Source organism: Rhineura floridana, chromosome 4 (assembly GCF_030035675.1).
Source record: "Rhineura floridana isolate rRhiFlo1 chromosome 4, rRhiFlo1.hap2, whole genome shotgun sequence".
In the NCBI taxonomy this organism is placed as follows: Eukaryota; Metazoa; Chordata; class Lepidosauria; order Squamata; family Rhineuridae; genus Rhineura; species Rhineura floridana.
In genome coordinates, this window is record NC_084483.1 from 174,111,732 (window position 1) to 174,127,127 (window position 15,396).

A 15,396-nucleotide genomic window follows, 5' to 3' on the forward strand; every position below is an offset into this window, starting at 1 on the left:
AAGGACAGAAATGAAACCAAAATAAAGGTTACACCAAAAGATTTTGCGGTGTTTGAACCTGGACAAGACCCACAGATTTACCTCAACACCTTCGAAAAGGCAGCTCAGATGTGGGGGCTACCGGAAGATAAATATAAGCAATATTTATCAAATTTGATCAAAGGGGAATTGGCAGAGGTATACCAATATTTCCCCTCAGACAGGCCCATCACATATGCCGAGTTTAAAGAGGCAGTGTACAAAAGATTCAGACTGGGACCTGACTATTTCAGAAAGTTATTTCGAAATTGCCAGATCCAGGCAGGGAGGTCTTTTGTTGAATTGGGAGCAAAATTGGTGGACATATTTGGAAAGTGGATGGGAAGTGCCAAAGCTCAGTCAGTGGAAGAGGTGAAAAGCCTCATGATACTGGATCAATTATACCATCAGTTACCACCAGAAATAAGGCTCCTTGTCAAAGACCGTTCCCCTACATCTGTTCAAGAGGCAACAGAGTTGGCAGATCACTTTGCCTCCAATAGAACTGGCTGGGTGGGGAAAACATTAAGAGAGTTTAAACCCAGACCATATAATGGTGGCAGAAAGGATGTGGTACCACAGCGAGTGAGTCCTCCAATAAAGTCTGAAGGGCACAGGACACCCCAGAGTGGATCTGTGTACCCTAAAATGGAGGAGAAATTATGTTATAAATGTGGTAGACCAGGGGAACCTACGTTTTCAATGTGAGGTTGCCAACCCCATTGGTAATCCTGCTCAGGGAAGGGCAGTGAAAACAGAACCAAGGGAGTTAGAAACGAAGAAGGTTCAGTTCTGCCAGATAAACTGGACAAATATAAAAGACTTTGATTCGAGTCTGAGGAAAGAAGTGAGTGTGCAAGGGGCAAATTATTGGGCATTGCTTGATACTGGTGCCGCTCAGACGTTACTGAGGCCAGATTTGATAAAATCTGAGGAAATATTACCTCAGGAAACGGTGACAATCCAAGGAGTGAGGGGTGAACCAGAAAGCATACCCATGGCCCTGATAAAATTAAAGTGGAGAGGAAAGGAGGAAATATGTAAAGTAGGTATTAATGCCCAACAACAAGAACCAGTGATACTGGGAAGAGATGTTATGGGGGCACAAGGAAAAATATATGTGGTGACCAGACAACAACTTGGCAAAGCAACAGAAACCATGTTAACAGAGGCCGAAGAAAACAGGGTGGAACCTGTTATCGAGCCTAAGGTCGCCATAGCAACCCCTGGCAGGCCTGCTAAAAGACACAAACTGTATCGAATGGTCTCTAGTGAAGAGGCAGAGCAGATCAGGGAAGAGCTGGATAAGGATGCAAGTTTGAAGCAAATGAAGGACCAAGCCCTTACACAAAAGATTCCCTTTACTGACAATCTGAGGAATCAAATTGTGTGTGAGAATGGGATTTTATATAGACTGTGGATGCCTGCTGAGAGAATGAATGTGAACCAGTGAAACAATTGATGGTACCTAGCAAATACAGAGCCAGATTGCTAGAGGTAGCCCATGATGTCCCATGTGCAGGGCATCTTGGAATAAAGAAGACCAAGAAAAGATTGGCTGCACACTATTATTGGCCAAATATTTATAAAGACGTAAAACAATATTGTTTATCTTGTGACATATGCCAAAAGGTGGGGGAAAGTGGAGTAAAGACAAAAGCACAATTGAAGCCCCTTCCTATAATAGGACAACCCTTTTATAGAGTGGGAATAGATTTGGTGGGCCCTTTTTCCAAACCCACAAGGCATGGCAAGAAATATCTATTGGTGGTAGTGGATTTTGCCACCAGATACCCAGACGCTGAAGCACTAAGATCCGTGGAAGCCCCTGTAGTGGCGGAGGCTTTATTAAAAATCTTTATGAGACTGGGTTTCCCTCATGAAGTGTTGACGGATCAAGGCAGTGTATTCATGGGAGAAGTGATGCAATGTATGTGGAAGTGTTGTGGTCTAAAACATTTAAAGACAACTACTTACCATCCAGCAACCATTATCTCTACCATAGATCTGTGTAAAGGATTTTGGCAGATGGAATTAGACGAGCAATCCAGAGCCAAAACTGCCTTCAGTACACCAGATGGGTTATATGAGTTTGTGACTTTACGCATGGGACTAAGGAACTCACCAAGTTCTTTTCAGAGACTAATTAATACTGTGTTGCGAGGCATGTCAGATTTCGCAGTGGCCTATATAGATGATGTGGCCATTTTCAGCAAGTCAGTGCCTGAGCATGTCCAACACCTGACAGCAGTATTAGAGGCATTTAAGAAAGCAGGGCTAACAATAAAAGCCAAGAAATGCCAGTTTGGATTAAATGAAGTGATCTATTTAGGATAAGGTGGGGAGTGGGAAAATAACCCCCTTATGGAGCAAAGTTGAGGCAATACAATCGTGGCCCATCCCCTTAACTAAGAAACAAGTTAGGGCATTTTTAGGTGTGGCTGGTTTTTACCATAAATTTGTAAAAGATTTTGGGGAAATCGCAACCCCCTTGCATGAGCTAACAAGGAAAAAGTGTGCTGAGCGTGTGGTGTGGACGGATGAATGTCAAAAGGCTTTTGATCTGCTGAAGCAAGCCTTGTGCCAAGGGCCTGTATTAATAGCACCAGATTACGAGCAACCATTCATCGTGGCTACAGATGCGTCGGACCTAGCGCTGGGAGTCGTCTTGCTACAAGAGAGAGGAGGCACCAGACATCCAGTGGCGTATCTTAGTCGCAAGCTGACATCGAGGGAGAAGAATTATTCGTCGGTCCAAAAGGGGTGCCTAGCGGTCGTGTGGGGACTGAGCAAGTTACGCCCATACGTGCGGGGATGAAGATTTACAGTGACGACGGATCATCGAGCATTGTTATGGTTACAGACTATGAAAAATCATAACACTATGCTGCAGAGGTGGTCCTGGGCTCTACAAGATTACCAGGTGGACTTCAAGTTCATAAAAGGCAAGGACAATGTATTGGTCGATAGACTTTCAAGGCAGGTGGCCAGGACTGCAGTGACGTGACCCAGACGTGGGTGCAAAAAAAAAAGACATTTTCCCCAAAGAGAGTTGTTTTTTATTGTTAACGTGTCGTATGAATCCTAGAGCAGAAATAATACTTTGCTGTTATTTTAAGGGGGGGAGAATGTGATGTTCCTGCTTATAGTGTAAATATGGTAAAGACATATGGTAAGTGGAGTAAAAGAGGAGGGGGAGTACATGAGCAGTAGAATGCTGGATGATTGGCTGAGCGTTTGAATGACTGGGAGTATAAATGGAAGAATGACAGTTGAATCTGGGTGGATGTTGGGAGTGTGGAGAAAGAGGTGTTTGAGGGTGGAGGTCAGGAGTGTGGAGAAAGAGGGAGTTGGAGTTCTGATTAATAATAAGTCAAGTACAAAACAGGAATAGATGAAACCATACGCTTGTGAAACATTCTAAAACTAATCTTGTTATTTCTGATATTTAATAAATACTTATTTGGTTTACCAAAGGCCTGATCCTTGGCTGGGGATATACATACCAGAAGGGAGGGCAAGGTAATTACCAAGGCTGAACAGAAACAGTATCTAATGGTGGCAGCAGTGAACGGAGGAATAATAACAATTCAAGTATCCAGAGCAACCCAGAGTTGTATGCGTTATCTATAAAGATACAAGGGGGTTGGGAACAGCATAAGCATGCAGTCACAAAAGTAACCAGCTAGAGAGAGACTCAGGCAAAGTCTCTGGGAGTATTGGTTATAGGACCTGACTGGTGGTGCTGCCTAGCAGGGGGATCTAGTGAGATCTGTGCTAGAGCGGAGTGAGAAACCATATAAAGGACGGTCCGGACTGGTGGTATCCCTGGTGGTGCCTAGTGAAAGGCAGTAGCCACAAGCAGGTGGGAACCTGACAGGGAGAACCAGGGAAGGACGTCACAAGCTCGTCTCCAGGAGCTCATAGGTTCAGCTTAGAGTGCCGTGCAAACTAGGCCAATATATGATCCATCAAGCCCAATGGAGTCTAACTATGAGTGGCAGCCTCTTCTGCTTCAGGTGGCATACGGGCAGAGCAGCTACGAGTGAGCAGGGGTAGTCCCAGGATCACAGTCTAACAGCAGTCCAAAGAGAGGAGCAGCACAAGAAACAAGATTAAGAAGCAGTCGAAAGTCTAATCACAGGGGCAGGGTGAGAAGTAAGGTCCAGAAACAGCCCAAGGTCCAAACACCAGATGGTCCAGGGAACAGCTAGGTAGCAGAGAAGCACAAGCCAGGAAGCTGGTGCAAAGATGATGCTCCAGCACTCTGTGCTGGGAAGGAAAGGCTTTTAACCCTGAGCTCCAGTGGCTTGCCCACGAATATTCCTTTAATGCCTGACGAGGCCTTGTTCCTCCAAGCGCTTCAGCATCTGGCCGCTGACTGAGCTGTAGGTACCTGTGCTCTCTAAGGCTCGGTGGCATCTCAAGTGCTTGCTTCTAAATTCGAGAAGGGGCTGGCTGTATCATGAGAAGGAGATTGGACAGCCGTCTCCCGTGAGGGCTCCGGACCCGCCGGCCTGCCTCATGGCTGCTCCCCTTCTGGGATACGTCCTCTCTGGGAGCTCCAGGTCATCCTCTGCAGAGGATTCCTCTAGTGGGGTGATGATGCAGCCTATCGAGTGTGCAGCAAGCATCCTGGTGTCGCTGCTTCACCGGGGTTGCAAAAACAGAGGGGGAAAGAGTCAAGCATTTGCAGGGCACAACCCAGGACCGATGGGCTTGCAAGGCTGGGTTAAGTCACAAGTTGTGCAGAGCAAGGGTAGGGGAAAAAAGAGGGGAAAGAATAGGGAAGAGCCATAGCTCAGTGGTAGAGCATATGCTTTGGATGCAGAAGGCTCCAGGTTCAAGCTCTAGCATTTCCAGGCAAGGCTGAGAAGGCCCACTGCCTAAAACCCTGGAAGCTGCTGCCAGTCAGAGTAGGCAATACTGCACCTGACAGATCAATGGTTTGACTCAACGTAAGGCAGCTTCCTGTGTTCCTATGTGCTCTCTTCTAACATCTGTGGCAAGCACAGTTGCAACTAACTGTTCAGTGGAATGAAAACAGGATGCAAAAGGACAGTGATGAAAGGACACATGGGAAAGGCCTATCTAGACCTGTGGTTCCCAACCTTTTTTGGACTTTTCAGTCCATCTGCAACATCAAGATACACATCTACACAGAGAGGAGGTGATCTTAAGCATGCTTAACTTGGAAAAAAAAGACCCACTGCAATCAATAGGCCTGGCTGTCAAGTAGGAGCGTTCAGAAGATGCAGAAGCTAGGGCAATGGTCAGGAACCTGTGGCTCTCCAGATGTTGTTGGACTCCATCTCCCATCAGCCTCAGCCAGCATAATCCAATGCTCAGGGATGATGGGAGGTGCAGTTCAACAACATCTGGAGGGCCACAAGTTCCCCACTCCTGAACTAAAGACAAGGAACACATATAGTCTGTCAACTAAATAAGCTACTGAGCAATTTTCTAGGTTACTTATAGTCTAATCCACCCTTTCCCAATCTTTGAGTCCCCAGATGTTGGTGGACTACAGTTCCTGTAATTCCTGACCTTGCCCATGCTGGCTGGGTCTGATGGGAGCTGCAGTCCAGCAACATCTGAGGCTGGTCTAATCCATAGAGCGTTACAGCAACCATCCTCAGCCACGCAACTGTAAACTGCTTCCTGCTGCGATCACAAGAGACACCTCTGCCACCAAGGAGGAAATCCTGTCCTCCTCATTTTCTAGCAGCAACTGTGGAGCAACCTTCTGGCTACTACACCTACGCCAAAGGTCACGTAGCTGAAATCACTGCATGTTCTTTCCTTCTTTACGCCTGACTCCATTTCCAGTCCTCTTATTATTTATTTTGTTTGTTTGTTAACTTTATATCCCACCCTTCCTCCCAGAAGGAGCCCAGGGCAGCAAACAAAATACTAAAAACACTCTAAAACATCTTAAAAACAGACTTTAAAATATATTAAAACAAAATATCTTTAAAAACATCCTTTTAAAAAAAAAGCTTTAAAAACATCTTTAAAAGCATTTCCAACACAGATACAGACTGGGCTAAAGCCTCTACTTAAAAGGCTTGTTGAAAGAAGGTCTTCAGTAGCTACCAAAAAGACAACAGATGGTGCCTGTCTAATATTAAAGGGGAGGGAATTCCAAAGGGTAGGTGCCACTACACTAAAAGTCTGCTTCCTATGCTGTGTGGAATGGACTTTCTGATAATATAGCCGCCCTGGGCTCCTACTGGGAGGAAGGGCAGGATATAATTCTAATAAATAAATAAAAATAATAAATAAATGTTATCTGCAGGAGGCCCTCACTTGCAGAGCACAGTGATCGGGTAAGACGATCTTTCAGATATCCTGGTCCCAAGCTGTATAGAGCTTTGTACACAAAAACCAGAACCTTGAACTTGGCCTGGTAGTTAGCAGGCAGTCAGTGCAATTCTTTCAGCAACGGACTGACATGTTGGCGATACCCCACCCCAGTGAGCAGTCATGCCACCACATTTTGCACCAGCTGCAGATTCCGGACCAACCTCCGGACCAACCCCCAAAGAGTGGATTATAGTAATCCAGCCTGGAGGTTACCAGTGCATGGACAACAGTGGTCAGGCTATCCCAGTCCAGAAACGGCTGCAGCTGTCTTACCTGCCGAAGCTGGTAAAAGGCATTCCTAGCCACTGAGGTCACCTGGGCCTCTAGTGACAAACATGGATCCAGGAGCACCCCCAGACTATGGACCTGCTCTTTCAGAGGAAGTACAACCCCATCCAAAGCAAGCAACTGACCAATTATCCGAACTCAGGAACCACCAACCCACAGCACCTCTGTCTTGTTAGGATTCATATTCAGTTTATTGGCCCTCATCCAGCCCACCACCAAGTCCAGGCACTGGTCCAGGGCTTGCACGGCCTCTCTCAATTCAGATGTTACAGAGAAATAGAGCCAGGTATCACCAGCATACTGCTGACACCTTTGCCCCAAATCTCTTGATGACCACTCCCAAGGGCTTCATATAGATGTTAAATAGCATCGGGGACAAGATGGTACCCTGTGGCATCCCACAGCACAACTGCCAGGAGGCCAAAAGACAATCATCCAATGCTATTCTCTGAAAATGACCCTGGAGATAGGATCGGAACCACTGTAAAATAGCGCCTCTGAAACCCATCTCACCAACTTGGCTCAGAAAGATTCCACGGTCAATGGTATCAAAAGCTGTTGAGAGATCAAATAAGAATAACAGGGTCGCACTCCCCCTGCCCTTCTCCCCATAAAGGTCATCAATCAGAGCGACTAAGGCCAATTCAGTCCCATAACCAGACCTGAACCCAGATTGGAATGATCAAGACAATCTGTTTCATCCAAGAGTACTTGCAATTGCTGCGCCACAACCCTCTCAATCACCTTCCCTAAAAAGGGGGTATTTGTAACTGGGCAGTAGTTGTCATAAACCAATGGGTCCAGGGTGGGCTTTTTCAAGAGCAGTCGGATCACCACTTTCTTCAGGGCGGCTGAGACCACTCCATCCTACGTTGACCACACCCTGGATCCACTCAGCCATACCTCCTCGGCAAGCTTCAATAAGCCAAAAAGGACATTCCTCTTGTGGCTATTTCTGGATGATAAGTCTCTTGGGACATGACCCAATCCTCTCATTTGTTGTAAAGCTCCATGTATATGAATGGTGCTATAACAAGGGCAATAACGCTTAGCAGGAAGAGAACAGGAGAGTGCAAGCATGAGATCCACCTGGTTACATGCTTGTAAGCAAGTGAGCTCATTTTGCTCCTTTAATGGGAAAATCATTTCCTCCTTTCCAGTGTCTACCGTTCAATATAAGAGCAGGTTGCAAAAAGGTGCATGTAGCACTGCTCTGCCACTGGAAATCCCACATTATTTGAACTTTATTTGAAACTGTAAGATAGGACCCATTAGCAAATAAACATGGGATCCCTCTGATTTTCCAGCTGTCTTCTTGTTGCAGTGCAGGAAACTGTGGCTGACAAACACAGGAAGCTGCTTTATCCATGTCGGACCACTGGTCCATCTATGATCTACTCTGACAGACGTTGGCTCTCCAGTGTCCTAAACTCTGCAGTCTTTCCTTTCTCCTCCTACCTGATCCTTAAACTGAAGATGGCAGGATTGAACCTGGGACTTTCTGCATGCAAAGCAGGGTTCCCTAAGGCGGTCAAGACTTTGTGTCCTCACCAGTTAGAATTCCAAGGAGCATCTCAACAGGCTCAAAGCATTAGCAAAAGTACTTACATATTACACTTTCACACTCTAGCTCAGTGGTAGAGCATATGTTTGCAGAGCTGCTGCCAGTCACAGTAGATCAGCTTTCACCAAACTGTCACCCTCCAAGTGTTTTGGAATACACCCCACATCAACCCGAGCAAGTACGGCTGTGCTGACTTAGGCTGATGAGAGCTACAGTCCAAAACATCTGCAGGGCGCCACAGTGGTGAAAGTGCAGTAGCCAACACTGAACCAGATGGATCAATGGTCTGACTTGGTGTCAGGCAGCTTCCTATGCGCACACAAGAGGTTGCTAACAGCAACATCCACTAAAGAACGAAAGCACACTGAAGTTACTGCTGAAGGATCAACTTAAGGGGTGGTGGGGAGAGTCTCACCAACAGTCAAAACAGAGGGGCCATACCATCTCAGATTCAGGGATCCCTCTGCCTCAAACTGAGCCCTGTTTGAAAAGTTATTTTCTTTTATACAGAGAAAGGTTTAGACATCAGTCTGAATTAGTGAACCTCTTACAATCACTGCTGCAACCTTTCACGTCAGCTGTATTTGCTGCTGCATGCAAAAGCTTCTGACATGCCAACATTATGTATCTTATCAATTTTTTATGTTTCCACACCATCTTTATGAATTATAATATGTCCCAGGGTGCTAAAAATGTTTTTAAAAATCCTTCTCAAATTACTTTTGGTGTTCTTACCACTGAACCATGCAACCTAAACAGATACACTGGCTGAAAAACATACAAGGACCTGGTTCACACATTACGTTAAACCATTAATAAACCATTAAAATAAACTATGGTTTAATGTGAACAAGCAGCATGTTAGAGAATGCCACTAAAATTGTGGGAACTTTGCTCTTAACCTTCACTCATAAGAACATAAGAAAAGCCCTGCTTGATCAGGCCAAAGGACCATCTTGTCCAGCACTCTATTGTCACAGTGGCTAACCAGGTGCCTATGGGAAGCCCGCAAGCAGGACTTCACATGCTACTAGGAAATAAGCCATAGTCTGGTTTATTGCGTCGTCCAAACCCAGGCTTGCAGTTTGTCTTCCCCAAATAAACTACAAACAGTAAACCAAGAACAAACTTTGTATTCTGCTCATGGTTTGTTTAAAGAGACACAAACTAAGAGCCTAGGTTCAGATGACATGAAAAGCCAGGTCATGGTTTGTTTATTTCAACTATGGTTTAATGTGGAGTGTGAACCAGGTCAAGCTCTGCCTCATGAATGAAGCATTTATGGCTAGCCTTACAAATGAAGACAAGAATGACATCCTGTTTTCATAGATAGCTTCAGTTTAAGATCTTCCTTGGAAAAGGTGAACATAAAGTTATAAACTAAATGTAAATGTACTGCCTTCAAGTCGATTCCGACTTATGGCGACCCTATGAATAGGGTTTTCATGGTAAGCGGTATTCAGAGGTGGTTTACCATTGCCTTCCTCTGAGGCTGAGAGGCAGTGACTGGCCCAAGGTCACCCAGTGAGCTTCATGGCTGTGTGGGGATTTGAACCCTGGTGTCCTTGATCGTAGTCCAACACTCTAACCACTACGCCACACTGGCTCTCTAAAGTTATAAACTAGAACATAACAAATCTAGAACAGAGCCCCAAGTTAATTTGTTCATCTACCTTTATCACAGTCTGAAAGAGATGTTCAAAGATGAAACATAAGGGGAAGTTTGAGAAACATTGTAATACAGGGATGGGGAACCTGTATCCAACCTCCAGATGTTGTTGGACTCCAACTTCCATCGGCTCCAGCAAGCATGGCCAATTGGTCAAAGATGATGGGAGTTGGAGTCAAACAACATCCAGAGGGCCACAGGTTACCTATCCCTGCAGTAATGAATGAACAGGGGAAAGGTTTGATACCCTAGTTATGCCCCTGAATGCAGAAAGCAAAAAGTAATCCATTGGACAATATCAGGATAACGTTTTTGTCATTCATCAATTTTAATTTTTGTTCTTACTAAATGATATGTATCCAACGGCTATCAAAAATGATCAGGTTGCTTCAGGTTTAAATTTTCCTGTGGTGGTTTTTTTTTTAAGCTTATTAAATTTGCCATAGATGTATGAGCCAACTAAAAGGATGAATTATTTCTAGATTGCAGGTGAAGTAGGAGTACATAACGCATCTTTCATTACAGTAAAGATCATGTTTTGAAATATTTATGTAATAGGCTACAGGAGGAGACACAGAGTAAAGGGCTCTGTGATATACAGACCCTGACCATCTTCCCACACCACTTATGCGACCTTAAATGTTAAATATCATTTTATTTCCTGTTATAGCAATGTTTAACTTTTACAAGTAAAGCTCTACTTATTTTAAGACTAGTTATATATTTTATTGATTGATTGTATTAATTTTAATTGTATTTATTGACACTATATGAAAGTCATTTAATGTCTTGATGTTTTGTATATAGTTCTGTTCCGCAATGATCTTTGGACTAAGCAACAAACATACTGAATTGAAATATACATCCTCTTCCCACTCCTCAGCTTTTCCCTCTACCCTCTTCAGTCAGTCTGAAATGCCTCTGCTCAAATCCCATCACACTGTAATTCCATCCACCTTATTCTCTCTAAGCCTCCAATGACTGCAGACTGTCAAGCCCTTATGCTAAAGGTTGCCACCTCTCCTTCCCCTTACTCACCTTCTCACTCGCTGTTTCAGTCCCTCTTGTCTGATTCTCCCAACACCTGCCTACATGCCACTTTCTTGCACCACAACCAGAAGCCTGCTTGGTGTACAGAAACAGCTGTCGATCTAATCTGTTTTTCTCACGCAAAACATCTCGTGCAAGATCTTTGCATGAGAAATATGCCAAGATACATTCAGAAATCAGTTCCGCTGTTTCATGCAGCTGACCGAGCACATCTGTCATGTGATGAGCTGAGCATCCCCCACCCAGAACTGCACAAGCAGCATTATTTGTCCTGCTCACAGCTCTAGGAATCCTGACCTATACCTGACCTAGGCATCATGACCTACTAGCCCTGATAGCTATGTTCTACTTCCACTGTTGGAGGCCTTATGCCTCTGAATACCAGTTTCAAGGAATCACAAGTGGGGTGAGCACTGTTGCACCCAGGGCCTACTTGTGGGCTTCCCACTGTGAGAACAGGTTGCTGGACTAGATGGCTCTTTGGGCCTGATCTAGCAGGACTGGTATATGTTCTTATGAACAGCCCTCCTCTCTCTCCTTCTCCACCAGTACCTGACAAGCCAACCCCCTCATCAAAGCTTTCATGTGAAGCTTTCCTCAGCTGTCACAGCTTCAAGTGTTTTGGATCATTTGTTCCCAATTTTCCCTCCCCTTTGACAGAGCACATGAAATGCATGGAGAAGGTCCTAGATTCAATCCCTGGCATATTCAGCTGAAAAGATATGATAAGAAGCGATATGAAAGACCTCTGGCTGAAGCTACATACACACCATACATTTAAAGCACATTTCCCCCCCAAAGAATCCTGGGAACTATAGCTTGCCCCTCACACAGCTACAATTCCCAGCACCCTTTACAAACTACTGTTCCCAGGAATGTTGGCTGGAGGATGAAATGTGTTTTGTGCTTTAACTGTACAGTGTGTATGCAACCTAAGACTCTGGAACACCACAGCCACACAAAGTAAACAATTCTGGATTAGATAGACAACCTGATCTAGTATATGGCATCTTCCTAACTTCCTGCCCTTGGTTCTCCTTTTAACAACTCTATTTTGCATCCTTTTCCTCTACAATGTTCATCTTACAGAACCTTTGGTTGTTAAACTACAATTCCCATCATCCCTGGCAATTGGCCATGCCTGCAGTGGCTGATGGGACTTGCAGTTCAGCAACATCTGGAGAGCCAAAATTTATCTCTGCCTGTCTCTCAGAACAGTTCCAAAGTCTAACTATTTCCAGACACTCTTCTAAGGTCCAGATTTTCCATCCACCAGTCTTCCATCCAACATTCAGGTACTCGGTGTGGCCAGGCTATTGTATAATTTCCCTTAAGATCTTTTCAAAAAGTGCTGATGTATTTTTGCTTTGGGTTTGTTTGTTTTTGTTTTATCTGGCATGGTAGCTTTTTAGTTTCATTGTTTGCTTATATGTGTTATTTTGTAAAACAACTTGGAGTTTTACAAAAGTCATATACATGAAATAAAATAAACCACTGTTCCTAAGCAAACAGGCAGGTAGATGGTTGTCATTCTGACCACACTGTCTTTCCACTGCTACTCAGTCCCAGTTCTGGCTGCCACGTTTTACTATGATCCCACACATGCACATACATGGGAGTGCAGGGTGGGGAGATGGCCCCCTCATATTAAAAAAAAACATTGAGGTCATCAGGAGTAACAGTCGTGTTGGATAGGTAACACCCCCAAGGGTAGGACTGAGGAATTTACTAATTTAATTCAAACAGCACTAAGCAGTTTTTACACAACAGTACTACATTTTTTCTGCTTAAGCATACTAAGTTACTAATTTGTAAGAGAACAATCCAACCCTGTCCAATTTGCCCATTTCCTTAAGCATCTTCCACTAGGACTCTTTTTCACACATCAGATATGGGATGAGGAATAGATACGCAAGAGGGTCTCTGGACTTGGCTTGTGAACAAATGACCAGCTGAGCCAGCAGGGACAAGATTAGCCATCAATTGTCAACCTATTCCCTAAAACAAGAGCAGCAAATCTATCAAGAAGATACCATTTTAGCACCTTAGAACTGTTATTGAAGTCACGGTTCCTAATTATCTCCATTTATTATCACGGGCTTCTACTTACTCTATTTTCTTATATGAATAGACAAAACAGACATATACAGAGGTTTGTGCCATACCTATATTGAGAATTACTAAAACAGAATAAAGATGATTTTTTGGGGGGGGAGAATATCAACAACAGTGTCTTTATAAACACAAACACATTACCTCTTGGACATCCTCTGGATTTCTTCGAGAAACAATCTGAAAAATAAAACCAGATTCCCTGTCAGTGCTTGAATTTGTTAAAAGAGAGACAGACAGACAGACAGAGGGAGGGAGGGAGGGAGGGAGAGGGAGAGAGAGAGAATCCAATGATTTATTGTTGATAAAAGCGCATACAAGCTTTGTGGCTCTGCTTGATTAAAATTACACTCATCTGCCCAGACTTGATGTCTGCACTTTGGAGCATCATATTTGCAGAGGGGTCTATACATGTAGAACACAATTCACATAGGCCCCACAAATTGAACCCTACACAAATTGAATTCAATGCACTTCAGTCCTTATGCAAACAGGATGATCTAATGCAACACAGATCAAATGCACCTAATCATGTTTCTGTCACCTCTGAAACAGCATATCATTTACAATTCCTCATTCAGGATATTTTTGTACTGCTAGCAAAAATGTAGAAGTGCTACAATAATGAAAGGCAAGTTACTTAACAATGTAACTAAATTACTCTTTAAGAAAAACAAAACACCTTCTTTCTCTCTCCATTATTCTATCACTATCCCACTTCTTTCCCTCTTCATCACATGGTTTCAAACTCACATTTTCCCCACCTTGAATAGTCTGCCAAGAAGCCCCTGTATGTCTGTCATGGAAACTCACTGTACTGTAAAATGTTCTGGAGCACGTTCTAAGGTGCACCATTAGTTCACAAAGCATGCAGACCAAGGCCTCAGCATTGCCCCTAAGAATTGGAAGTACAACCTAGGAATAATGCTCAAAAATGAGTTAAGGTGCACATATAAAACACAAATTATAAAAACCTTTTAATGCACACTGTACATTAAATGTTTATTATACTTTATTTTGTGTTTTATAAGTGCACCCTAACTCCTTTTTGAGGATTGTGTTTTTTTATTAAGGTAGATTTTAACTTTCCAGTCCTTGTCACCCTAGGAATGACCCAAGAGTCTCCTGTGTTTGCCATCTTGCAAAGGAAGATGAAGGTTGGCCAGCTGCCATTCTGTAAAGTTTCTCCACCATTACTGATCTTCTAATTGAAGAACATAATACTTCTATCCAGACCATCTATGTTAAAAGTCAGGCGTGTTGATGCAAGCCACACAGCGTTCAGACTTAGGAATGATTCCTTTTAGCCAACAGACCACATAGTGAACTGCTTTAGGACACTTGGAGCATTCAGCCATGATATTCTGGCTTCTGTGGTGTTGATCAAGTAAACATCACTACATTGCTTAGCCTTAGCTGGAGGCAGATTGGCCCTTGGTAAAAGCTGGAGGTGAGAGAGGGAAGAATCTCTGGATTGATTTTGTGTCATGTTCTGATCCGATTGCTACATTTGGAGCCAAGAAGCAGCTTTCTCAGTCGCCTTTTAACTTGCTCACTTCATTCATTCTTTCCCCTTTTGCTCCTGGCCACACTGTCTCCAATTCTGCTGCATCAGGTTTCTGAAAATGTTTCAGCTACATGCTATGAATGTCCTGGGTGGCAGGAGAGTGGGAAAACTGTCTTTTAATCCAGCACAAGTAGAATTTCTTGTTGTGGGCCTCCAAATGTGAATGTAGGAGTGTCTGATTATCATAAACTGACTCACAAATGAGTCAGGAAACCTGGGTTCAAATTTCCACTCAGCCATGAAGCTCGCAGTCTCTTAGCCTAACCTACCTTGCACAGTTTCTGTGAGGATGAAATGGGTTGGGGAGAACCACATACTGAATTTGTTAAGAGGAAAAGTAGAAAAAACAACATAATAAATAAAAATAAAGTGGGCATTCCACATACTTTATAGTGTAAATTCTATAGTAGCTAATCATCCACAAATTGGATCAGTTTTTGGAAATATTAAAATAAAAACTTAAATTGTTTCCATGCAAAGTTCAAAATATTGAGACTTCAGCAAATTTTCCAAGAGTGATACAAAGGGCATACAGGTGATGCAGAAATAGCCATTTATCTGTCAAAATATCTCCAGGAGGAGATACCATGCATTATAAACATTCAGGTGGGATGTTGCATTGCCAGTTATCTCGAGAGACAAGTGAACTGTATTTCATTTAACTCTCAGAATGCAGTCTGAGGGCACATCATGCTGTTACACTACTGAAGCTGGAGAGGTCTCTGTGTGGACTTTTCCATGAGATGGGAAGTCAACAGACAC

At 43.7% G+C, this 15,396-nt stretch overlaps 1 protein-coding gene across 4 annotated transcripts in view; it reads right to left on the reverse strand.

The window, feature by feature from the left end:
* The window catches only part of RPS6KC1 (ribosomal protein S6 kinase C1), a 149,805-nt gene that overhangs the window by 124,678 nt on the left and 9,731 nt on the right, over positions 1-15,396 (reverse strand). For 3 of the 4 annotated variants that reach the window (XM_061625231.1, XM_061625230.1, XM_061625229.1), the window contains exon 2: positions 13,212-13,247. In XM_061625231.1, the coding sequence (XP_061481215.1) occupies positions 13,212-13,247 (36 nt within the window). Of the gene's footprint in view, positions 1-13,211; positions 13,248-15,396 lie in introns of those variants that run through there. The other variant, XM_061625232.1, reaches the window with a different exon arrangement.